A 25,106-nucleotide genomic window follows, 5' to 3' on the forward strand; every position below is an offset into this window, starting at 1 on the left:
ATTTTTCTTTAAATAAGTTGAACTCAACTAGTTTAACTAAGATTGACTTGCCACAAGAGTGAGCCAAGCTTAACCACTTCAAACTTGGTTCACTCAGCTGCTTCACTAGCCCTGTGACACCAATCACCCAAGTTTTTTTTTATGATAACAAACACCACCAGTTGAGTAGGGTATCAACGGGTCTGGTTTACCCGGGCCTAACTCTGGACCCAATATCATACACGAAAATCTGGTTTCACCTGGGTCTGAACCAAACCCGACCCGTTGACACCTTAGTTGCCAGCAATGAAGCCAAATCTAATTGAATGGATTCGGGTTTAGTAGAATATCCGACCCAATCCGTATCATTGATCTCACACCAGAGTCAAGCCCTGAATGACATGGACATTTGATCTTAAAACCTCTGGGAATTCCTCTCTCTAGATTCTAGAGAGAGAGCCCAACGAGCCGAACGTTGATGAATGAGACGGCCGACTCCTGAATCTCTCTCTCTCTCTCTCTCTCCAATGCCACAGCTCCCTTCTCTCTGAAGTATGCAATCTGGGATGCCTCAATCTCAACCCTCCGTCATCCTAGCCACAGCGGGTTACGACCATACGATCAGGTTTTGGGAGGCACGTAGCGGCCGTTGCTACCGAACCCTTCAATACCCAGATTCCGTATCTCTCTCTCTCTCTTTCTCTCTCAGACGTTTCCTTCAATCACCATGGTCTTGATCACTGTTGTTAATCTCAATTTGGGGTGTGATTAATTGGGCAGCAAGTAAACCGCTTGGAAATCACTCCTGATAAGCAACGCATAGCTGCAGCGGGGAACCCTCATATTCGGTTGTTCGATGTCAACTCCAACAGCCCTCAACCGGTACCTTGCACCCTTCTTCACCCTCTGCTTGATTAGCCCAATTTAGTTTTTCAGTGATGGTTGTTAATGGGTCTTTCAAAAAGAATGATGGTTGTTAATGGGTGATTAGTTTAAATGGCAGGTGCTCACCTATGACTCACACACTAACAATGTCATGGCCGTCGGATTCCAGTGCGAGGGGAATTGGATGTATTCCGGTTCTGAAGATGGTACTGTCAAGATTTGGGATTTGAGGTAACAATTTTTCTTGTTTGATCAATCGTTTTATTTGTTTTTTAAACTTTGGCGAAGATTATACCTGTTGGTTATGTCTTTGATATACACGTACAATTTTGAAATGTTGGTGTGAATGCGTTTATTTGTTTGTGGTGGATGTTTACTTGGTTTAGTGAAAGATGGCTCCATCATTAACTGCTTATCTTTTGTTAAGCTGTTGTTTGGATAAAGTGCTTCATCTTGATCTTTTAATTTGATGATACCAATATTCAGTGGATACTGTGATATAAAAGATTTTCTTTTAGTGTGGAGGCTGTTTGAAGGTAGGAACCCTGATAAGAAGATTTGGTTGGAATGGACATTTAGGTCGAAGTTCTAGGACGGCGTCATGGGACTGGGTTGGATGCTGCTGCTTCTTTTCACCACTGTTGCTTTGTTTTCGTGTACAAAACTCTGGAGTCTGTTCGCATGTTAGGACATGAATAACTTCATTTCTTCTTATTTTGTTACAATAAATACAGAACCGTGTGATTGGTGAGATCGGTTAGGGTCAAAATCTTAACCAGACTTGCGATACCTTCTGACCTATGTCACATGGGTGCTGGTGTGCGGCACTTTCAAAAACTTGGGTGCGGGGGTGCGGCAAAAATATAAAAAATTATATATATATATATATATATATAATTTTTAAGTTTTAACAGTTAACAATAGTAACACAACAACAACAACAACTACGCCTTCATCCCAAAACAATTGGGGTCGGCGATATGAACCAAAAAAGAAAATTATTTTGGGTCTTCCACATGAATCCTTCTCCTCCAATCATTTCTATCCAATGCCATGTCTTCGGTGAGGTTCAAAGCATTCGTATCCTTTCCTATCACCTCCATCTATGTCTTCCTAGGCCTACCCCGACCTCTTTTAACTAATATATTTTCCCATTTCTCCATCCTTCTAACTGGAGCCATCATTAGGCCTTCGCCGAATATGTCCAAACCACCGTAAACGATTCTCTCTCATCTTATTTTCAATGGGTGCAACGCCTACCTTCTTACGTATCTCCTCGTTCCGAATCTTATCTTTTATTGTATTTCCACACATCCATCTCAGCATACGCATCTCAGCTACACTCATTTTTTGAATATGATGTCTCTTGGCAGCCCAACATTCCGTACCATATAGTAAAGCGGGCCTAATAGTCGTCCTGTAAAACTTTCCCTTCAACCGCAATGGCATTCTACGATCGCACAATACTCCGGTTGCACTTTTCCATTTTATCCACCCAACCTTTATCCTATGATTTACATCTCCATCAATTTCTCTATACTTTTGAATGATAGATCCCAAATATTTGAAACAATCATCCACCGGTATTTCTTGCTCACCAAGCTTCACTACACTCCCATCACTACTTCGTTGCTTACTAAACCGACATTCCATGTATTCTGTCTTACTCTTACTCAACTTAAAACCTCTTGCTTCTAATGTCTGTCTCCATAATTCTAACTTAGCATTAACCCCAGCTCTAGACTCATCAATCAAAACAATATCATCAGCAAACAACATACACCACGACACATTTTCTTGAATTGTTCTCGTAAGTTCATCCATCACTATAGCAAATAGGAAAGGGCTTAAAGCAGATCCTTGATGTAACCCAACCGTTATAGGAAAATTGGTTGTCACCCCTCCACAAGTGCGGACATTGGTTACTACTCCTTCATACATATCCTTAATTATACTAATGTACTTGAGAGAAACACATTTCTTCATCATTGTCCACCAGAGAACATCTCTAGGTACTCTATCGTATGCCTTCTCTAAATCAATAAAAACCATATGCAAATCTTTGTTCCTCTCTCTATTTCTCTCAATAAGTTGTCTAAGAAGATGTATAGCTTCCATAGTTGATCTTCAAGGCATAAAACCAAATTGAATCTCCGATATCATGACAATCTTTCTCAACCTAGACTCAATCACCCTCTCCCAAAGTTTCATAGTATGACTCATGAGTTTTATACCACGATAGTTTGTGCAATCTTGTATATCACCCTTATTCTTATATAGAGGCACCAAAGTACTCTTCCTCCACTCATTAGGCATCTTATTTGTCCGCCAAATCTTGTTAAAAAGATTTGTTAACCATTCTAAACCTTTCTCTCCCAAGCATTTCCAAGCCTCGATAGGTATACCATCTGGGCCAATTGCCCTACTTCATTTCATTTTCTTCAAAGCCTCTGCAATTTCTTTCTTTTGAATCTTGCGCATGAAGTCACGATTCATCTCATGAAAAGGAATGGACAAGTCTCCAAGATCTTGAGCATGACTTTCATTAAAAAGAAGTAAATTATACAGTATACCAACAAAAGAAGTAAAGAATGCATAATTACATACCAAAAGTATGTCCTACACAATGTATATGACCATGAGGTAATGGATCCTAATAATTTTCTGCTTCATCATCAAATGCATCATAAGAAGAAAGACTGAGCTCAATTAAATCCATGTTTGTAATGTTGAAATCATGCTCTCTCTCTAAGTCACACTCTTTTAGGTTTACATCCCAAAATTTGGATGACCCTTGTATACATTACAAACCTAATTTGAAAATGTTAAATACAAGTATATTTAAATGAAAAAACTAAGAAATAGTCAAATAACTAAGAGAGCAATTAGTACATGTATTCATCATTGGTTCGCAAAACTAGTTGAAGATTAGAATGAACATATACTAAATCCTCTGCACGCTTGCTGGTGAGTTTGTTTCTCTTCATGTTATGGATTTGAGAATATGTGCTTCAATTTCTTTCACAACAGGATGAACTAGCAGGCTGAGATAACAATCTCAATGCAAGACGTTGGGGAATAGGTGTTTCTGATCCAAATGTTGACTACCATGTGATAGGATCTATATTCTCCTCCTCTCTCGCTAGTAATGCTTGTCCATATAATCTCGAAGATGCAAATTTTTTAAACTCTTGTGTGACTTGATTTAAAATATGTGATTCTTAATAAAGTCTTGGCATACTAATATTTTTATGCCTTGGTAGCTCTGGGTCTAAATTTGGAGGGACACAACTAATTCCACATTCCTGCTACTTTTTTGCATAATATTTTCGATTAAGAGATTGTGTCATGCAATGCAAATGAGTGTTGCTCTTATCCCATCTTCTGACTAAAATTGAATGAATATGGTTAAAAACTTTTGAATCATCCAATACAGGATTTTTTTCCTTAATGCTTGAAAATTGCAACTTGTATTTTTTCAATCATATTATCCTACATTTCATAAACTTTGTGAAGCATGGGCTTGTCCTTATCAACTTCTCTCAACATTTCCTAAATAAGTTGCGTAAATTAAATAAAATATACAACTCTGTTCCAAAACTCATCATCAACAATGGATTTCTTAATTTCTTGAGCCTTGACATCATTATCAGCACGATAGAATGTTTAATTTTCATTAGTCACCATGTTAACCAAAACATTCTTCACTTTCTTAATCCTCTTTATCATCACAATGATGGACGTAAAATGTGTTTCAGCGACCTTCAACAATTTTAGGTCAGAATGCCTATTAAATATATCATTAGCATAATGGTGGTTGACAACAAAATTCTTAATGCTTTTTGTTGAGAATAGGTGGTTTTAAGTGAAGTCCTTTTATATTAGATGCTATTTGTATTTTTGCTTTTATAATGGGGCTTTATTGTAATTATGCTTTTAAGCCTCTCTCTATTTAACATAGAGAGAGGCCCTAATAACAAAATTGAGTTCTCTTTTCCTTATGCAGCAGTCTCTCTCTCTCTCTCTCTCTCTTTCTCTCTCTCTTCTCTCTCTATCTAGGGCTCAGTGCATCTTCTACATGGTATCAGAGCCTAGCCGATCGTGGGAGCGTGATCGAGTGTGATCAAAGCACAGTCGATCGTGGAGGCTTTCTTGATCGTGATCAAACTTCGATCTAATGAATATTTTTCCAATCAGGTCAGCGATTAAATTTTTTTTTTAAGATCTGATGACAGATCTGGGCGTGCTGTTGGTCGTGGATGCTTGCTGTGGGTTTCGTAGCTCCTCGGTGTTGTTTTTTTTTGTTCTCGTGACTACCTACTGTCGAGTTGGTAGTTCCTGTCGTGATTCTGCAAATGTTTGATTGCTGTTGGTGAGTTCTCGTGACTACCTACGCTGGGAGTTTGATTGCTGTTGGTGATTCTGAAAATGTTGGTTGTAATTTCACTGTGAGTTCTCGTGACTACCTACGCTGGGAGTTTGATTGCTGTTGGTGATTCTGCATATGTTTGGGCCCAGTTTTTTTTTATCGCGTGAGATCTTGATATCGTGGACATGGGTACAGTTTGCACTGAACCATGTTAGCTCCTGTGTGTTACTCTCTGTGCTTTCTGATCTGCAGTGAATGTGTGAAAGATATTAGTGCTTTTATTTCAGCCGTGATACCCTGATTTTTGGGCCCTGAGTTTGTTTTTTATCGTGATTTCATGCCGCGACTTCCTGTTTTTTTTTAGAAACAACAATCCAACTCGTAGTGGTGTTGCTCGTGATTGAAAAATGACTGATTGTCGAGCTGTATATGTCTGGGGAGCTGCCCTTGTTATGAAACAGGTTCTGCGTATGCAGAAGTTATGTTGGTCGTGATTCACTGACGTGCTGAATTTTTTTTTTTCATGTTTGTGGGCTGTTGTTCACTACTGTCGTGGGTTTTTTTTGTTTGTGTGTGAACAACTATTGATTGTCATATCGGTTGGTGTGTGAGTGTAACACACGCTTTTCCCTGTGTTGATTGGAGTCTGTCCAGTTTTTTTTTGTTGAACCAGAAGTATGGCTGAATCTTCGAAATGTGATTCAAAATTGAAAAATATTGGAGAATATAAGGCGGCATTTGCCAATCCATTTTTCGTACGACTCGTCTGTAAGATTGAATGAAACTAACTATGCCAGGTGGTCCAGAACATTTATGATGTCGGTATCTGGACATCGTAGAAAACATATCTTGTTGGAAGACGAACCCACTGAAAAGGTGGGAAAATATGTTACCTAGGATGAAGATAATGACATAGTTATGTCATGGATTATGAATAGTGTCGAACCCCATATTGCAGATGGTTTAATTTACTATAATACAGCCAAACAGATGTGGGACAATCTTCGAGATACGTACTCACAAGAGACTAATGTGAGTCGTATCCTGCAAGTTGAACAGGAAATATATAATTTACAGCAGGGAGATCAAACCTTGGCCCAGTACTATGCCTCCGTAAAAGCTGCCTTTGAAAGACTTAATGCTAACAGACCTCTCTGTTGTTCGAAACAAAAGGATCATCAAGAACAAACTATGGTTGCTCGGTTTCTTACAGGTTTATCTTCAGAATTCTCTGTTGCAAAAGTCCAAATGTTGACTGGTTCGGATGTACCTACTCTTGCTGAGGCATATAATCGTCTGAGTAGACTTGCGATCTCTCTTCCACATTCTCAGCCTGTGACTCAGTCATCTGCCTTAGTTGTATCATCTGGTTATCGGCGTGGAAATCTTCAGAACATCAGAGGACGAGGTCACGGACGAGGTGTGGGAGGCAGAGGAAAGCTTCAATGTACATTCTGTGAAAAATCTGGATATTTAGAAGATCGTTGCTGGGATAAGCATGGCCGGCCAACCTCCTCTTCATCAAAGTTATATGCTCCTAAAGCAAATGTTACTACTCTCGAGGCAACAAAGGCACAGGAAAATATCTCTGTAAGTGACAGTAGTATCACCCTCAGTCGTGCTGAATATGATGAGCTGATAGCTCTTCGTCCTTTGAGTTCCACCCCTCCTGTAGCTGGTGTTGCCTATTCTACCGGAAATCATCTTCATCCGACTGACAGTAAGTGGATTATTGACTCTGGTGCATCCAGACATTTGTGTGGAAATTCACTTGTTTTTTCAGATCTAAAGGATATTAAGGCTCAACTTGGAGTCTCATTAGCCGATGGGAGCTCCTCCTCTGTTGTTGGTCAGGGAAATATTTCTATATCCTCCTCATTACAGTTGAAAAATGTTCTTCATGCTCCAAAATTTCCTCAAAGTTTACTCTCTTTTAGTTGCCTTATAAAAGAACAAAACTGTAGAGTAATATTTGATCCAATGGGTTGTCATTCTCAGGATTTTCTGACGGGGAAGAAGATTGGTGGAGGCTATGAAGAAAATGGAATTTACTACCTACATCATCCAATGGGTATTGTTCATGCTGCAGTGGAACATTCATTCAGTCCTGTTCAGTGGCATCGTCGTCTTGGTCATCCTTCATTGTCAAAGCTCCGTTCGGTCTTTCCTCAGATTCCTTCCACCACATCATTTCAGTGTGAAGCATGTCAGCTGGGCAAGCATCATCGAAGTTCGTTCCCTTTGAGTCAGAGTCAGTCTAGTAATAAAGTCTTTGAATTTCAGATGTATGGGGTCCTAGTAAGATTCCTACTAGGAAACTCAGTGTCGATACTATTTAGTTATTGTTGATGATTTCTCTAAGTTGTCATGGGTGTTTTTAATAAAGGAACGATCTGACGTTCCAAGTATTATCAAATCTTTAATTCTTGAAATAAAAACTCAGTTTGAATCTAGTGTCAAGATTGTTCGCACTGATAATGCTCTTGAGTTTAAATCAAAATGTCTGTTACAATTTTACCAAGATAATGGCATCCAACCCCAAACTTCCTGTGCCTATTCATCTCAACAAAATGGGGTGGCTGAGCAAAAACATCGTCACCTACTTGATGTTGCCAGGACCATTATGATTCAATCCAATGTTCCTGCGTTAATCTGGGGTGATGCAATTACAACTGCTTGCTATCTGATCAACCGCATGCCTTCATCTTCTGTGGGTGATCAAATTCCAATTCATATCCTAAAACCCAATACCCCCCTCTTCTCCCTCTCGCCCAAAGTATTTGGATGTGTTTATTTTGTACACAAACTTGGCCCTGACCGTGATAAATTAGTTGCTCAAGCTACAAAATGCATATTTATAGGTTATCCCAAAAATCAAAAGGGATATCGATGTTATGATCCTACTTCTCGCCGAGAGTATGTTAGTGCGGATGTATCTTTCTTGGAATCCACTCCATATTACTCTAGTACCGGTTCCCCGCTGCAGGTTGATCCAGCTGAGTCTTGTCCATTACCTATACCTCCTTTTCCTTTGGAATCCGTGCCCTCATTCCCGAACCAAACTTCATCCTCTTCCAGATTTTATAATCCTCCATTGGTATATGTACGTAGAGATCCACTTTCGCAAGTGCCTTCATCTTCTTCTTCCCTTGAGGTAAGTTCTACTGACAATAGTGATCTTCATGATGATGATAACAGGCCTATTGCTCTACGAAAGGGGACACGACAATGTACCTTATATCCCATATCTCATTTTGTCTTCGATGCCAGAATTGGAAATCAGATGAAATCTTTTATTTAAGCCTTATTTGCTGAAACTATTCCTCTGAACTATCAGCAGGCAGAGCTTGATACTCGCTGGAAGCTGGCTATGCAAGAAGAAATGACTGCTTTAATATCTCAGCATACATGGGATCTAGTTGATTCCCCAGCAGATGCTGACATTGTTGGATGTAAATGGGTATATACCATAAAGTACAAATCTGATGGTTCTATTGAAAGGTACAAGGCCAGATTAGTAGCCAAAGGGTATACTCAGACATATGGTATTGATTTCTTTGAAACTTTTTCTCCTGTTGCACGGATGGGTACCATTCGTCTTGTTCTCTCAGTAGCTGTTCAACATGGTTGGAGCTTGTACCAATTAGATGTGAAAAATGCATTTCTATATGGGGACTTATCTGAGACCGTTTACATGCAACAACCTCCAGGATTCGAGGTTGAGGGGGAGTGTCAGAAGATGTGTAGATTGAAAAGGCGATTTATGGCTTGAAACAAAGTCCTCGTGCATGGTTTCAAAAGTTGTTTGAAGTGATGTCACGCTTTGGCTTTAATAGGTCAGCAACAGATCATACACTATTTATAAAGAAAACTAGCTCTGACATAGTTGTTATGGTGGTATATGTGGATGACATCATTCTTACAGGAGATGATGTGAAAGCTATTGAAGCCACAAATGCTCATCTTCAAAAACACTTTGTTACAAAAGACCTTGGTTCACTCAGGTATTTTCTGGGTATAGAAGTTGCCAGGAGCCATGAAGGGATGGTTTTGTCTCAACGGAAGTATGTTCTTGACTTATTAAAGGAAACGGGAATGTTGGGAGCTAAACCAACAAATATTCCCATGGACCATAAAGTTCAGTTGTCTGAAGAAGGGTCAAAACTGGTTAATAGCAAAAGCTATCGCTCCCTAGTAGGGAAACTACTGTATGTAACTGTGACTAGGCCGGATATTGCTTTAGCAGTAAGCAAAGTTAGTCAGTTTATTGACAAACCAACTGAGGTACATTGGAATGCAGCTATTATGATTCTCAGATATCTAAAATCTTCTCCTGGAAAGGGGTTATTGTTCAGGAAAGGTGGAACTCTGGAGATAGTGGCCTATTCTGATGCTGACTATGCAGGATCTGTAGTGGATAGAAAATCTACCACAGGATTCTGTGTGTTCCTGGGAGACAACTTGATCTCTTGGAGAAGTAAGAAACAAAATGTGGTTTCTAGGTCAAGTGCAGAATCAGAATATCAGGCTATGGCCCAAACAGCTGCTGAATTGATGTGGGTTCGTACTGTTCTTCTTGATCTTCAGGTGAAGGTTTCCTCTCCCATGACCATGATGTGCGATAACAAAGCTGCAACATATATAGCGAACAATCCTGTATTTCATGAGAGAACAAAGCACATTGAGGTTGATTGCCACTATGTAAGGGATATGGTTCAAGCTGGTCATATCACTACCAAATTTCTAAAGTCGGAAGACCAAGTTGCAGATATGTTTACAAAACCTCTTGCTAGACCAAATTTCTCAAAATGTTGTGACAAGCTGAGCATGATTGATATCTATGCTCCAGCTTGAGGGGGAGTGTTGAGAATAGGTGGTTTTAAGTGAAGTCCTTTTATATTAGATGCTATTTGTATTTTTGCTTTTATAATGGGGCTTGATTGTAATTATGCTTTTAAGCCTCTCTCTATTTAACATAGAGAGAGGCCCTAATAACAAAATCGAGTTATCTTTTCCTTGTGCAACCGTCTCTCTCTCCCCCTCTCTCTCTCTCTCTTCTCTCTCTATCTAGGGCTCGGTGCATCTTCTACACTTTTGACATTTTTTTCTAATTCCTCAATCCATGAACATAGAGCATATGCTGGTGAAGTTTCTTCTTCTTTGGGGTTACAGATGCTCTTGAGGGTCAGATTTAAGCTGTGTGTTACACAATGAGTCAAAAAAATATGAGGATACTCACTCTCCAAACTCAATGCTGCACTTTTACAAACTAGAGCGTTGTCTGTGACAATTTGTACTACTTTATGATCACACACTTCTTTTATTACTTCTATAAAAAACCCCTTCAAATACTAAACATTTTTATATTTTTCAGATGCATCAACTGCTTTCAAGAATACTGAGTCACTAAGCAAAGAAACAATGAAATTGATTAGTGGACGCCTTTGAATATTTGTCTACCCATCAGAAACAATGGAAACTTCATTTTGCTCTCATGAATATTTTTTAATCTCTAGCAATCTCTCAACATTTGCCCTCTCTTCTGCAAAAAGTGTGGTTCATAGTTTTTTTGAGTTTGGAGGTATATAGCCACTAAAATTAAAAATTTTCAAAGTAACTAAATCCTTCTAATAAAGATTTCTAGCTGCATTAAATGAGAGTGAACTAGAATAAAAATACCTCCCTACTTTTCTATCCATATCCTCCCTTTCATATGTATTGAATGATGCTTGTATCATTCCTCTTCCTCTACCTCCTACATTCACTTTTCTTTTTTTTAAGCATCTTCTTGATGGCTTAAAAATGATACACTAATTGCATAAGAATCACTCATTATCTTTCTCTTCTCATATTCTTCTTGTATTTTCTTGTATTGTCTTCTTATTGCCTCATCAACTCTTCTGCATCCTGAAATGTCATGTCTTGATATTTTCAACAAATGAGGCTTAACTCTTGTGTAAGACCCAACAAAATCTCTTTCACAAAGCTTAGATCTAAATCTCTTGTTTTCACCACCTCCACCAGTTTTTGCAAGCTTATCTATATGTACCCATAGTGACCCTCCATCATCACTCACACTACAACTATCAGCAACACTAGCAGCAGAATTCACATGTGGGGATGATGATGATGCAAGTCATTTATCTTTATCAGTCATTTTTGTCCTAAAAACACAAAAAAAGTTATATTAAAATCAATTACGCACACAATCAAGATTGATAATATTGAGTGCAAGGTCAATAACATATATAATAAGTTCTAAAAAATATAGTAGTAGTACGTATAAATAAATACCGAAAGGTACGAGAAAAATATATAACAATAACATTAATGCAAAGTGAACACTCCTAAGCATGAGATTATAAAAAATATATATAAGTGCAGAGTCTGGACTCTGCAGACATATTTTTTCACTTAACATGCATTAAATTAGGTATCTTTAGTTTTATGATTTTATCATGTTTAAATGGGTTTCTAAAGAGATCCAATTAAAATTAATAGTCTATATTGCAGCAAAACTTTGTGATAAAAAAATCAATTTTTTTTGTTGAATTAATTCGATATGAAAGCATATTTTCTAAGCCATGCATGATAAATGCATCTACAATACATGCATGTTGGGATTTAGGAAAAACACCAATAACTATGCTTTCTTTTTTAATTGGTGTGTGTGCGTATCACAAATATCACCCACATTTTCAAAATATTGCGAAAACAAAAAATACTATTTATTATTTTTAAAATATTATCTATTTCTTGCTAAATTAATTCAGTCCAAAGGATGTTGCTTAGTGAGTAAGCAATTATAAACATATCTGCCGGTTCAGATTAAGCATTAAACACATCACATGTAAATAAGAGTTTTAAAGGAATACAAAATATATATATGAGAACTGCACATATTAGGCAGCATTTCTCATTTTGCCCCATTTTCCCCATAGTTTTGAAATGTCTTATGATAGATCTGAACCATTAGATGTGTTTAACATGCTGGATTTAGTGAGAATCGACTCTTGGATCATGATTTTTTGATGAAAAAATATGTTTTTTTCACTTATGAGCAAAAAAAACTGTCACCGAAAAAACCTGTATACAGGATAGATTTTGGTGATCCAAAATACGTACCGGTCCTACCGGAAGCTCGAGGGGATTGAAACAATTTCGGAGAGAGGGATTGAGAGACGAGGTGAGAGAGAGATTGAAGGAGAGAATGAGAGAGACAATACGTACCGGAAGCTTGAGGTCATCGCCGGCGTCAGGGTCGAGAGACAGGTCGTTGCGTCGGCTTCAGGAGGAGAGGTCGTCGCCGGCGTCGGGGTCGGGAGATCGCAACGTTGGTTTCAAGAGGAGAGGTCGGGAGGAGAAATCAGGAGGATTAGGGCAAAAAAGATTTGCCCTAATCCTCCTCTCCTCAGCCCATTTCATCGGGCATTTTTTTTTAAACTCCAAAAGTTGGACATAAATGACCTTGGGTGCATTGACCGCACCCAAGGTCGGGTTGACCGCACCAGGTGCTGCACGCGCACCCGCGTCGATGCGGGTGCAGCACCTGGTTGGCCGAATCCCTGTGACATAGCTTCTGACGAAAAAACAAATGAGAGCCTTGAAGTCACCTCTATATTGGATTAGCTGTTTATGCTACTTTAGCTTATAGTCACCAATGTCATTTTGCCAAGGAAAAATTTCAGGATGTCATAGGATTCTATATAATTCTCTGTAAAGTCTCTGCATTTTTTAAAGAAATATAAAACCAACCCAAAAAATATCGGAAAGGATAGATTTTTCATTTCTTGTGGCAAAAGCGTAAAGAAAAAGGTGGAAAAGTTTTTGAAACAGCAAAAACAAAGAAATAATAAAAACATTTACATTGTGGAGTATCCCTAAATTGTTTATATTTCAAAAATATTGTGACACTTTTTTGTTTAAATCATGATAGTTTTAGAATATCAGTTGTTGTGACTATGCTTTAGCTAAAGCAGAGATTGGAACAGTTTTCTTTCAGTAGATTGTGCACTTGAAAGGTATGTATGGGAAGTCCACCCACTAAACGTGACCATGTGATCATTGCCTGATGGACTGATGGTGCAGGCCAGCTCACACCATTTCTTGATCATTCTTACTGATGTTAAATTTTCTGTCCTACTCGTGGTTTTCCTTCCATCTCTATTTTCCTATCATCTTGCGCACATATGTACACATTTTTATTATGTGATGATAAGAATCTTGCCTCGTTAAATTTTTGGTACTGATTCAATTTACTCACTCATATGTGGCTCTTGTACATCTAGTAATGTTCTCTAGTACACCCTAGGTCAATTATTGTGAAAATAAACATAAGATTAATAATGAGAATATTCACATTTTCTTTATCATTTCTTGCACATAAGGCTAAGTCAATATGTTTGACCTTGGAGTTGTTTGTTTCATTGGTTATCAAGCTGTTACTTTCTTGAGCAAAGCCATTTATAATTCTATAGAACCATAGTCACAAAGACCGGCCTCAGCTATCTCTCAATGAAGAACAAACTTGGATAATCATTTTTCTATAAATATTGGGAGAATCTTGAAAATTAAATAAGTTGGAAGAAGATAAGAAAAAATATGTTAAACAATGAAGCAATAAAACATGAATATAAATATAAATAAGAAAAATATATCTTAAGAAAAGAAACAATAAAACATTCAGAAAACATAAATATAAATTCTTGAGATTTTGCCAATATTATCCTTGATATTGTTGCAATATTGAAATACATTTAAATTCCCAATATTTTCAAATATCGCAAGATTTTGCATGTAAAATCGATTTTTATTTTACAGTGATAATATCACGATATTTTGAAAACATCACCGATGTTTGTGACTAGGACAAAAGAATTGTAAAAGCGTGTACATTGTAAGACAATATGCCATTTCAGATGTGAAACATCCTCTCTAAAATAATAAGTTGTTTTTTATCGTTGAGAAGTTTAAATGCCATGATCGCATTGAAACCCACTAGCTCTCATTGCAAGATAGAGCTGTGTCTGTGTAATTTTACCATACAAACCTTTTTCAAAGAATGGATGCACTGTGGTCATGCATTAATCCTTTGCATATCAGATCTGTCTACATCAATAGCTCGAATCAAGGAGCTACATCCCTTGCATCTGGTATTTTTGAGGGAGAATTTAAACAAAGAAAAGGGATGGAAGAATTTTTATTGTTTCTGTTCGTCCTCATTCTTTTTTTTCAATTTTCATTGAAATTATTTCGGGCTATTTGAATGTCCAATACAAACTTGAAATTTATCGTTCTTGGCATGGTTGCCCTTCCATTGTCCCTAGAGTTGCTGATCTTGGATTATCTGAGTTGAGGAGTCCAAAGGCTTTCTCTCAGTTGGACATGCCCTCATTGATTTGAATAGCAAATTGTGAATAATCCTTTGGTTGTTTCTAATGTGTGCTGATGCCAATCTGGAAACAGGCTTGTCCAATATTCCCCTTTTTTTCTCCTTAACAGCAAAAACTATCTCATAAGTTAGATTGCGATGAACAGCTCTATTTGTAGCCGAAGTTACCTCTTCTAAGACAGGCCAAGTGTTTAGTAACCAAATTCTTTCCTTTGAAGGAATTTCAGTTTGTGAGAAGACTTATAGTTCATAGATTTTAAATCCTAGAGAAAAAAAACTGAAGAAAATTTCCAATGTTTTGGGGTACTTTTCTCCCTCAAATTTGAGTATGTTTCTCTTTCCCCAATTTTGGAAGAGTAGAGAGACCCCATGTGGGCCACATCCAGAGTCCATGAGTTGGAAAAACTTTCCAAGGTAATAACATGCTCAATTTGGGAAGAATCCACATTTCGTAATGAGAAAAAACATAGTTTGAGAGATGATTAATGTTCTCATTCCAATTGAATACAATGACGAATGAGTTGAGGAGTCCAAAGGCTTTCTCTCAGTTGGACATGCCCTCATTGATTTGAGTAGAAAATTGTGAATAATCCTTTGGTTGTTTCTAATATGTGCTGATGCCAATCTGGAAACAGGCTTGTCCAATATTCCCCTTTATTCTCCTTAAAAGCAAAAACTATCTCTCATAAGTTAGATTGCGATGAACGGCTCTATTTGTAGCCGAAGTTACCTCTTCTAAGATAGGCCAAGTGTTTAGTAGCCAAATTCTTTCCTTTGAGGGAATTTCAGTTTGTGAGAAGACTTTTAGTTCATAGATTTTAAATCCTAGAAAAAAAAAACGGGGGAAGAAAATTTCCAATGTTTTGGGGTACTTTTCTCCCTCAAATTTGAGTATGTTTCTCTTTCCCCAATTTTGGAAGAGTAGAGATCCCATGTGGGCCACATCCAAAGTCCATGAGTTTCAAAAACTTTAAGGTAATAACATGCTCAATTTGGGAAGAATCCACATTTAGTAATGAGAAAAAACATAGTTTGAGAGATTGATGTTCTCATTCCAATGGAATACAATGGCAAATGGGGAGCAAACCTAGTAGCTCATGGCTTGGTTCAGTTCAACTCATATAGGAGCTCATTTAGGCTTGTAGAATAGGCTAAGCTGCCGGCACGACGACCATAGGTATGGCAGGCTGAACCAGCACGACCAGGGCTTCGTGTCGGGTGTGGTTTCTTCGGGTTATAAATTCAAAAAGAAAAAGCTGAGCAAAAGCCAGCTGGTATTATATTGAGTGGAGAATGAACAAGGTGTGGTTGGCTTGGCTCAATTCATGCAAGCTTGTTAAGAATACACACACACAAACACACACATATTTCAAATTGTTATTTGTCACCCACTGTTGTATAGAACGATCAATTGGGATAGATGGCTTGCAAAGGGAAGGTTGGGATTTAATCCCTACTGTGAGGCTTGGCTTTGGTTTGCTAGCCATGAGCCCAAGCCCAAGCCCAAGCCCAAGCTAGAGTTAGGTTTTAGCCTAAATGAACTTGGCTTGAACAGCCCAAACTCATTTAATTGAGCCATAAATAAAATTCCCTGATCTTCCTATAGCTAATGAACTAGTGCATACTCGACCCAACCAGTAACTCGGCCAAAATCGTTTGGGGTCCAACTCATGTGATTGACTTGGGAACAAAGTTACCAAAAGCGTCTTCCTGAAGGGGGAAGCACACTTATAAAGCAGGAAATGCCACGCTTACCCCAAAAGGCGGAAGCATGGGGGAAACTCGCTTTCCATTTGAAGAAAGCATGTTTCCCAAGTTGCTTCTGTTAAAAAGTGTACACATAAATGTAATTATATATAATATAATAATATAATGTTTTATATTTATTTTTTTTATTTTTCTTTTTCTTCTTTTTGTATTTTTATTTTTGTCTAGTTCAGTTTGAACTAGACTCTAAACTAGTCAAGATCCAACTAGATATTGACTAGTTATAGCTGTTGGAGCTAGTCCAACGGCTACAATTAGAGTCGTTGAACTAGCTCCAATGACTCTCTATGAGCTCTCTAAAGCTCCTCTCTCTTTCTCTCTTTGTGTACAAATAGGGGTGTCTCCCCTCTCCTTTGTAACACTGCTTTTTAAGCATTTCAAATAAATGAAATAAAGTTTATTATTTTCTCTTTTGAGTTCTCTCATTTATGCCCTTTTGTGGGTTATGATTGAAGTGTCTTCAATAGACACCTATTACAAGCATTTGTGCTTTCGTGGAAGATCCTCATTTCCTTACATGGCATCAGAGCTTGGAAGCTTCTAGATCTTGGATAGTTGCCACCTCGTTTTTCGTGCCTCTATAGCAAAAGTTGATTAATTTCTTTGTTCGTGATTCAAGTGCTTTTTGTGTCATCATAATTGAAAAAAGAAGACGTTTGGAGGATCGTTGACTACACAAAGATCGTGCTTGTGCTCTTGTCTTCTCTTTTCTCATATTTTTCTTTTTTCTCTCTCATTACCTCTCTTTCTTCTTCACCCTTGTAAGAATGGATGACAATGATAAAGTCACTATCATGCCCGTAAAACTAAATGATTCCAATTATGTGATGTGGGTTTCAATTATAAAGCATCATATTTGGGGAAAAAGGTTGTGGAGAATAGTAGATGGTTCCGATTCGGAACCAAAACTAATTCTCACAAAAATTGAAAATGAAATAGATGTACCTCTTATGGAATAAGATAAGAATAAGGCATTAACCACTTATGATAAAAAGTGAAAATAATGGAGGATGAGGCGTGCCAAGATCATGACTAATTAATAGCGTAGACATCAAGAAATGCTTTAGTCTTGCTAAATTCGAGCATGCCAATAAGGCTTGGGAGTATCTTAGAAATATGTATTCTCTTAAAGACATTATACATGTGTGCAATTTTCAAGATATTGTTCGAGCTTTGACTAAAAAAGACAAAAGTAATAGAGAATATTATAGCGAATTGTCTGAACTTTGGGAAGAGTTGGCTCTTCTTGGGCCAAAATGGTATTGCTCCGAAGATATCAAGCTTCAACAAAAACAACTCGATATGAAACATTTTTACCAATCTATAAATGGTTTGATGCCGAAATTTGAAACAACCAAATCAACTCTTTTACATAAGGGAAAAGTTTCTTCTATTGTTGACACTATTAAAGAACCAACTATGGAGGAAAATAGGCTAAAAAAATACTTCGAAGAATGAAGAAGATTTCGTTCTAGCCGTATCTAGACCAGGAAATTATATGTGCACTTATAGGCCGCCTCATTTTTTGTAGAAAAGGTAATGATTATGACAAAAGGAAAGTCATTTGTCACCATTGTCATGAACCTGAGCACTATAGGCCCCAATGTCCTAAATTGAGGAGAAGAGAAGAAAGAAAAGTTGCATCGTTGGTCCATCACAAGAATCAAAAGATTAAGTCAATCAAGATACACCCGTGTCTATGGCACAATTATTGAAAATCCTTTAACCTCTTCTCAAAGAAGTATCTTCCTCAACTGAAGCCTCAATCAGAGCAGTTGTCTCATCCTTCTCCGATTCTGATAACTTGGCTCCTTGTCTCTAGTGCTTCCTTTCATATGACCCCAAATATTAATTGTTTGTCTGAATGTCTTAACAAGAACTCAAGTGTGTCAAATGTTTTCCCAGCTGATAGTACATCTCTTGAAATAAAAGGAATAATTTTTTTTGAAAATCTTCAAAAATGCAAAAAATTATTTATTCCAAAAGTTAGATATATTCCCAAATTAAATCTAAATCTTTTATCTGACTCTCAAATATCTGATTATGGGTGTAGCATCTTATTCTCTTCTCATGATTGTTGGGTATAGGATCACCAGTCAGGAAAGCTGATTAGGGAAAACCATAGAGCCTTGACTCTACTATATGGATTTTTGAAATTACCCAAGAATGCCTTTTGTTAATGTAATTTTTGTTGATGACTTCTTTAGGCATACTTGGATATGCTTCTTTAAACATAAATCAGAGGTCTTTTTTCATTTTTAAACATTTCACAAAATGGCTAAAAATAAATTTCAAAATCATATTTTCATTTTTTGCACTGATTCAAGGGGAGAATTTTTGTCAAAAGAATTTAAAGATTATCTCAATTTACATGGGATCGCACATCAAAGATCTTGTCCCCACATATTCAGTGAGTGCGACTACGGCTAGGTGGTCATACCATATCATGCCATAACCTTTGATATTGGATAGAGAGATAGATCCCTGTAGATCTAAAGATCGAATAGATGCTCATGGATAAAGATCCATTCCATTGATTCACGAAATGGCTCATCGATCCAAATTCTTCATTCTTCTGGTCTCTCTCAGCCCCCGCCCCGAAATTGACCCACGGCACAATGCCCATTCGCTTTGTGCGAGAAGGCAACGAAGTGCCGTTCAAGAGACCGCAACGGAGTGGAGCAGCCGTGATACAAAGTTCCTTACCAACGCTGGATCTCGCTGGTGCCACCTATAGGTAGGCGGCAAATGTGTGACGTTTGGAGTTGTTGTTCGTGCACCTGTCCCCAATGAAAGAATGAGTGATTCGTTCCCCTGCAGATCATGGCCTTACCACTCGGTCCCTGATGGCCAGTGGGGGATTCGGTATAGCTGCTCACGTTCGTTTGCGAAAGTGTTCCCCCACGTGTGTTGGACATGTTTTAGCTGTAGGAAGTATGGTTCCGAAAGTGACTTTGGTTCGCCAGTTCAGGCTCAACTCCTCACGGGACCTACAGGTCGGGCCGGGGCGGAGCGCTCTTTCTTTCTGTGTGGGACGATGCCGGGGAGAGAAGGGAATGCGTCGAGGCGGTGAACAACAACACAACCACATTTTTTCTTCCCTCCATGAGATGAGCCCTTTGCATTGGACTGATGGATAACAGAACATAACTGGCCGAAAAAATGCTTGGGCGCTCTACGTACGATGTAGACTCGAACCATTTCTCTTTCTTATGGACAAAAAAAAAATCATTCTTTTTTTATTCCCTATCGTACCATGGAGCACTATCTAGTTCGATCTATCAAAACATATCAGGCCATTTATCAATCGATTTCCATCACGTTCATCTCGCTTTTAGTGCAATTCATCTTTAAATTGATGTTTGGGGATAACATTTTAAGCTAGGGATTTGTCCTCTTGAAGTTCATCATTTCTATAGATGAAATGAATGGTTAGGAAAATTTGATCTTCCACTTTTTTGTTTGAATTACTTATAAGTACTTTCAATAAAAAAATGCCATAGTAATGTTGCAATTGTTTCTTTTTGAGTTTATGATATTTATTACAAATAGTTATCAAGCTTTTAAAGCACAATAAATTTAGAATATCCGAATTTTTGGTGGCTGGTGTTCATCAATACTCGCACATTCATGCAAACCCGACTCCCTCATGTGGATGAAGTAAGGAAGCTGAACTTGGAGTTTTCATATCGTCTCAGCTTAAGGACTTTGTTGGTCATTGCATGAGACCATTTGAAACTAGTATGCTTATTAAAACATGTAGCCAGCGGGTCTGTGTACCCTTTATAGTTTTTACTGGCTTGTGATTTTGAAGTTGATGCAACTAGAGAAGAGGGTGTATAATTGACAGTTAAAATTCAACCATCTTTATTATGAATCTTGGATGGAAGCTAAAGATGTAGTTATGTTAGGAGTTTCTCTATTTGTTTGATTGATAATCTGATCCGGTTTAGTGTGGGACCTACAGGAGACATCTACATCACACAGAGTATCTGAGAGTGGCTGGGGAGATTTTCTAGGTTTAGCAACATTGGTTTTCACCATCCACTATCATTGCAACAGATCTAGTTCAGAAATATATATGCATGAATTTGTGTTTCTGTAGAACTTCCCTCCTATGGTTTCATACCTGTGGCAAAACACCTGCTAATCTGATGTTGATACCTTTGGTATGCACTGACATAGGAAGTTCACTATGGCCTACGTTAGAAATAAACGAGGAAGTTTAGCCTTGATTTTGAGGAAATCTTATACTTTGCAATGTATGAACTGCCTTCAGTCGCTCCTGATTCATATCATGGAAGAACATATAGATACTTCCATGTTGGGGAATAGTTTATATTCTTGACCTCCTTTGGATTTACTTGACTCCAATTAACTAATTGTTCTTGTTCATGTAATATCTTTCTTTGGGAGATAATGTGATCCATGTTTTACTAGCATAAGTGGTTACCATTTTAAACATCATACACGTTACCGTTGCTCAAACTTGTTTCTTTTTTTTACTCTTCTCTGCAGGGCACCTGGCTGCCAGAGGGAATATGAAAGTCGTGCAGCCGTTAACACAGTTGTGCTGCATCCAAACCAGGTTAGTGTACAAACTCCAGTGATAATCCTCTTTTAGTTTGTAATGTTACACGCATGCACACACACACACATGTAGAAAAGCATAGTTTGGTTCTGAACCACAATAGCATTATGGATTGGTGGTACACACCCTTGTTTCTGCAGATTTAACCATCAGTTATTAGATCTAACCAATTCTTTGTGTGTTCAACATAGTTTATTTACTATGTTAGCTTGTCTAATCATGTCTAGCATACCATAATATTCAATTTTTAAGGTGGTGAAAAGTCGAGGGTTCACAACCCATTAATGCTCTGGATGCGTAATGCAGACTTATAGGTTACTTGTCCTGTACCTACTTCTGTCTTGTTGCAGACAGAACTGATATCTGGAGATCAAAATGGAAATATACGTGTATGGGATTTAACTGCGAATTCATGTAGCTGTGAATTGGTAATTTCTTTTGATGGTTTTGTTTCACGATTCTTAAGGTTATGACTTCATAATTTCTAAGGACTGGTAGCTTTTCCTTCTCTAAATGCAGGTTCCAGAGGTTGATACTGCTGTGAGATCTTTGACTGTCATGTGGGATGGGAGCTTAGTTGTAGCTGCAAATAATCATGGCACATGTTACGTGTGGCGTTTATTGTGTGGAACACAGGTTTTGTTTCTATTTGTATTATGTGGGATTGATATATTTTCTTGAACAGCCTATAATCATGTGCATGAGAGGAAATTCATAAATAAAAATGCCTGAAAGAAACCTCTTTCATTCTGCTTATACATGATTTTTTTTTATTGCTGCAGACAATGACTAATTTTGAGCCATTACACAAGCTACAGGCACACGATGGGTATATCCTGAAGTGCTTGCTATCGCCTGAGTTCTGTGAGCCTAACAGGTTAGTATGTCTTGCTTTTCCCATGCATTCAGTTCAACTCATTTGAATTGTTGAGTGAAAAATTTCATACAGAGAATGGTGATTAACCCATAGTGTGCTATTGTCAACTTAATTATCTTTTGTCTATCGCTTGGATTTTAATGGTTCTAAGTGCTGTTTAGATACCTCTATTTGGATTCAGTTATTCATTTCCAAGTTAATTTACAAGTTACAGCCTATGACATGGTTTTCATTGGAATTATGTCTCACATACTGCTCTGAGCTGGTATTTTCAATGATTTTTTTCATGTATCTACTGATAAAGTCATTCAGAAATAGACCTGAAGGTCCTGAACATACTTGAGTAAGCATGAGAACAGTGCTGGCTTGCTGGCTTTGTTTCTGGGCCTACATAATGTTTTTGTCATCTTTTCTATGAGTATATGCTTCCCACATTAGCCAATCATTTTTCATTACCATGTCCTGTAAAAGCTTTTGGTGTTAACATATGATTTAGGTTTAAAAGTAGTTAGATCTTTTAGCAAAAGCCACAAGTGTCAGTTGAACAAATTGAACAAGTGCTCATGAAAGATTGTGTGCATTTGCAAGTTCAATTTTCTAATCGTTTCACTTTTTCCTATTTATAGGTATTTGGCCACAACATCATCTGATCACACGGTTAAAATATGGAATGTCGATGGTTTTACTCCAGAACAAACTTTAAAAGGTGAATAATTGGTTCTGAAGCACATCCTTTCAAACTGTCAGCACAAAATCACTCAGATTTCATTTAAAGTTCATGTTCTGAATGACTTGAAGAATGTCTGATTCATGTACTGCATATTTTTGTTGATCAATTATCTTCATGAATGTGGGATTGTTCTGCCACAGGACATCAACGTTGGGTATGGGACTGTGTCTTTTCAGTTGATGGTGCTTACCTTATCACTGGTATTATATGTCTAGCACTTAAAAACTCCTCAAAACTCTCTCTCTCTCTCTCTTTTTGCGGGTTTAAACCATCATTTGCTGTCCTATTTTCAGCTTCCTCGGATACAACTGCAAGGCTATGGAACATGGCAACTGGTGAAGCTATGAGAGTTTACCAAGGACACCACAAAGCAGTTGTTTGTTGTGCACTCCATGATGGTACGGAAACGTCTCCATCCTGAATCAGCAGGTGTGTTGTTCAGGAATCAGTATTCTTCTTTGTGACTTGGTTTCTGTGGATTCGAACTTTTATCTCAAGCAAATCTTTACTGTTAATATATTTGCAGCTATTTTTTATGGAAACGAGGAATTATGGCTGTTTCATAGTTTACTCTATAATTTACACTTTTTTTTCTTCATTTTCTCATTCTTCTTAGCAGATCATGCATTATCAGAACTCAGTTGAAGGTTCTCTGTTGTCAGTGGCTTTTGGATGCAAAGCCTTAGCTGCCACTGCCAGGTGTTAAATCAGGTTTTGGGTGGAACATAGATGCTAATCGTTTCAAATTCTGGGTTTGGTTTGGATAGCTGCAATCACGTGCACATTGAGTTATCAAGAAACATTGCATACTTATCGAGTATCGCAATTCAGTTAATGTTGTAATTATTCTAGATATTCTGAAACAAATTCTATCAAGTCTGAAATAATTACAAACTGTTGTGGTTTATGGTATTCCAGTGAAAAAGGAACTAGTCATTCCATGGCTGCAAACAAGTGTTTCTTTGTTTTTTTATCTTATAGTGGTAAACACCGGAAGAGTGGACCAGCCCCACAGGGCTGTTCGGTTTCTGTTATGGGTTTCATCCCAAGGGAATTAACTTTGTGATTTCCGGGGCCTCTGGACATCTCGAGGCTCGATCTAACCAACTGGGCAACCCGTAGGAGCTTGTGAACAAGGGGTGTAGGATGGGAGAAGCTTAATATTATGACTCATGGCAGCAGTTGCTGAACCTTCATCGACATCTAACCCTCTGTTAAGGGTCATCCATCTCTAAGCTACAAGTTGTGAAAAAGCCTAATGAATCTGTGTGGAGTGTTTACTAATTCCTATTAGGGATTTCAGTAGATCTGATTCTAACCTGAGCATGTTAAGGTTTTAGACCAGATATGCTTATTGGGTTGGTTTGACCCACTGATCAAATGCTGCATCCTAAGTTTATAACATTTAGTCCACATTTTGAAAGTTCCTCTCTAGGTGCAGGGTATGTGTCAAGTTATTATTTTCTATCCCATCAGGATCTTCTGCGGGCACTTTTATTTTTTTTGAAAGGCAGGCTGTGGTTAGGCAGACCCCTCCAGTTACACACTATTGTGAGGGTTCGGCAGGGGTTTTCCGGCAAAGTCGAAATCGGCTTCCCACATTGGAGTGGTGGCCCTGCAAAAACAGACAACAGAAACACGCAGAGCGTACCTGAGGCGGCCATTGAAGGAGTTGTGCTTGCCGGAGAGGGTCGATCTTCAACTCAGCCTGTCCGCAGCCACCACAAGCGCAGGCCACTGTATGCGGACGGTAAGTCGACCTCTTCCCTCCTTAAACTTCTGTATTTTCGCTCACTGAAAGGGTTGCTCATGAAACCCTTTTATAAGCTCAAAATGGGAACGGTTGAGTAACCGTTCCCTCTTATTTCAGGTTTAACGGAAGGAACGCATTCATGTGGGGAAGCGTTACCCACATCGTGGGTAACCACCACCAACGTGGTGGTTTAACCCAACATTCTCTCACTTGTTTCGACGATAAACCCTTTAATCAGAAAACCTTATGAGAATAACTTGATGAATAAAATGACCTTTATATTCTATTCTAAAGGTCCTTAGTTGAATCTCTAATCCTTATGAGATTAACAACAACCATAATGAGAATCAAAAGACTGAAAGTGATCACTTTATTTATATGCATATGTCAAAAAGAGTTTAACAATCACATTCTCATTACATGTTCGGAATATAATCCCGATGCTAGCCCTTTAGTAAGAGGATCAACGATCATCTCTTTGGTACCAATATTGACAATATGCACTAAATGATTCTCCGTCCTTTCTTTAACAACAAAATACTTCAATTCCATATGCTTGCATGACGTAGTACTTTTGTTGTTGTTCGAAAAGGACACTGCAGCTTCATTATCACAGTAGACCTTCAATGACTTTCCAATGAAATCGACCACCATTAACTGTGATATGAAGTTCTTTAACCATATAGCCTGTGAAGTAGTCTCATACAATGCAATGAATTCTGCCTCCATGGTGTGGGCAGCAATGGTCGTCTGCTTTCCACTCC

The 25,106-nt window shown here is 38.1% G+C and overlaps 1 protein-coding gene across 3 annotated transcripts; it reads left to right on the plus strand.

The window, feature by feature from the left end:
• Positions 1-428: 428 nt before the first annotated feature.
• LST8-1 (Transducin/WD40 repeat-like superfamily protein) lies at positions 429-23,540 on the plus strand. Of its 3 annotated transcripts, none has more exons than XM_089983769.1 (11): positions 429-659; positions 760-861; positions 983-1,095; positions 20,910-20,979; positions 21,333-21,410; positions 21,502-21,618; positions 21,765-21,859; positions 22,486-22,565; positions 22,730-22,789; positions 22,883-23,018; positions 23,206-23,540. In XM_089983769.1, the coding sequence occupies exons 1-10, from the start codon at positions 534-536 to the stop codon at positions 23,008-23,010; spliced, it is 969 nt and encodes a 322-aa protein (XP_089839895.1). In that variant the 5' UTR covers positions 429-533; the 3' UTR covers positions 23,011-23,018; positions 23,206-23,540. The 3 variants fall into 3 exon arrangements, with proteins under 3 accessions (XP_089839895.1, XP_089839894.1, XP_089839893.1); XM_089983768.1 differs by having other exon boundaries at positions 23,209-23,540; XM_089983767.1 differs by having other exon boundaries at positions 22,883-22,987; positions 23,209-23,381.
• The last annotated feature ends 1,566 nt before the right edge of the window (positions 23,541-25,106 follow it).

The sequence above is a fragment of the Nuphar pumila genome, chromosome 12, assembly GCF_984573655.1.
Source record: "Nuphar pumila chromosome 12, dmNupPumi1.hap1.1, whole genome shotgun sequence".
NCBI lineage: Eukaryota > Viridiplantae > Streptophyta > Magnoliopsida > Nymphaeales > Nymphaeaceae > Nuphar > Nuphar pumila.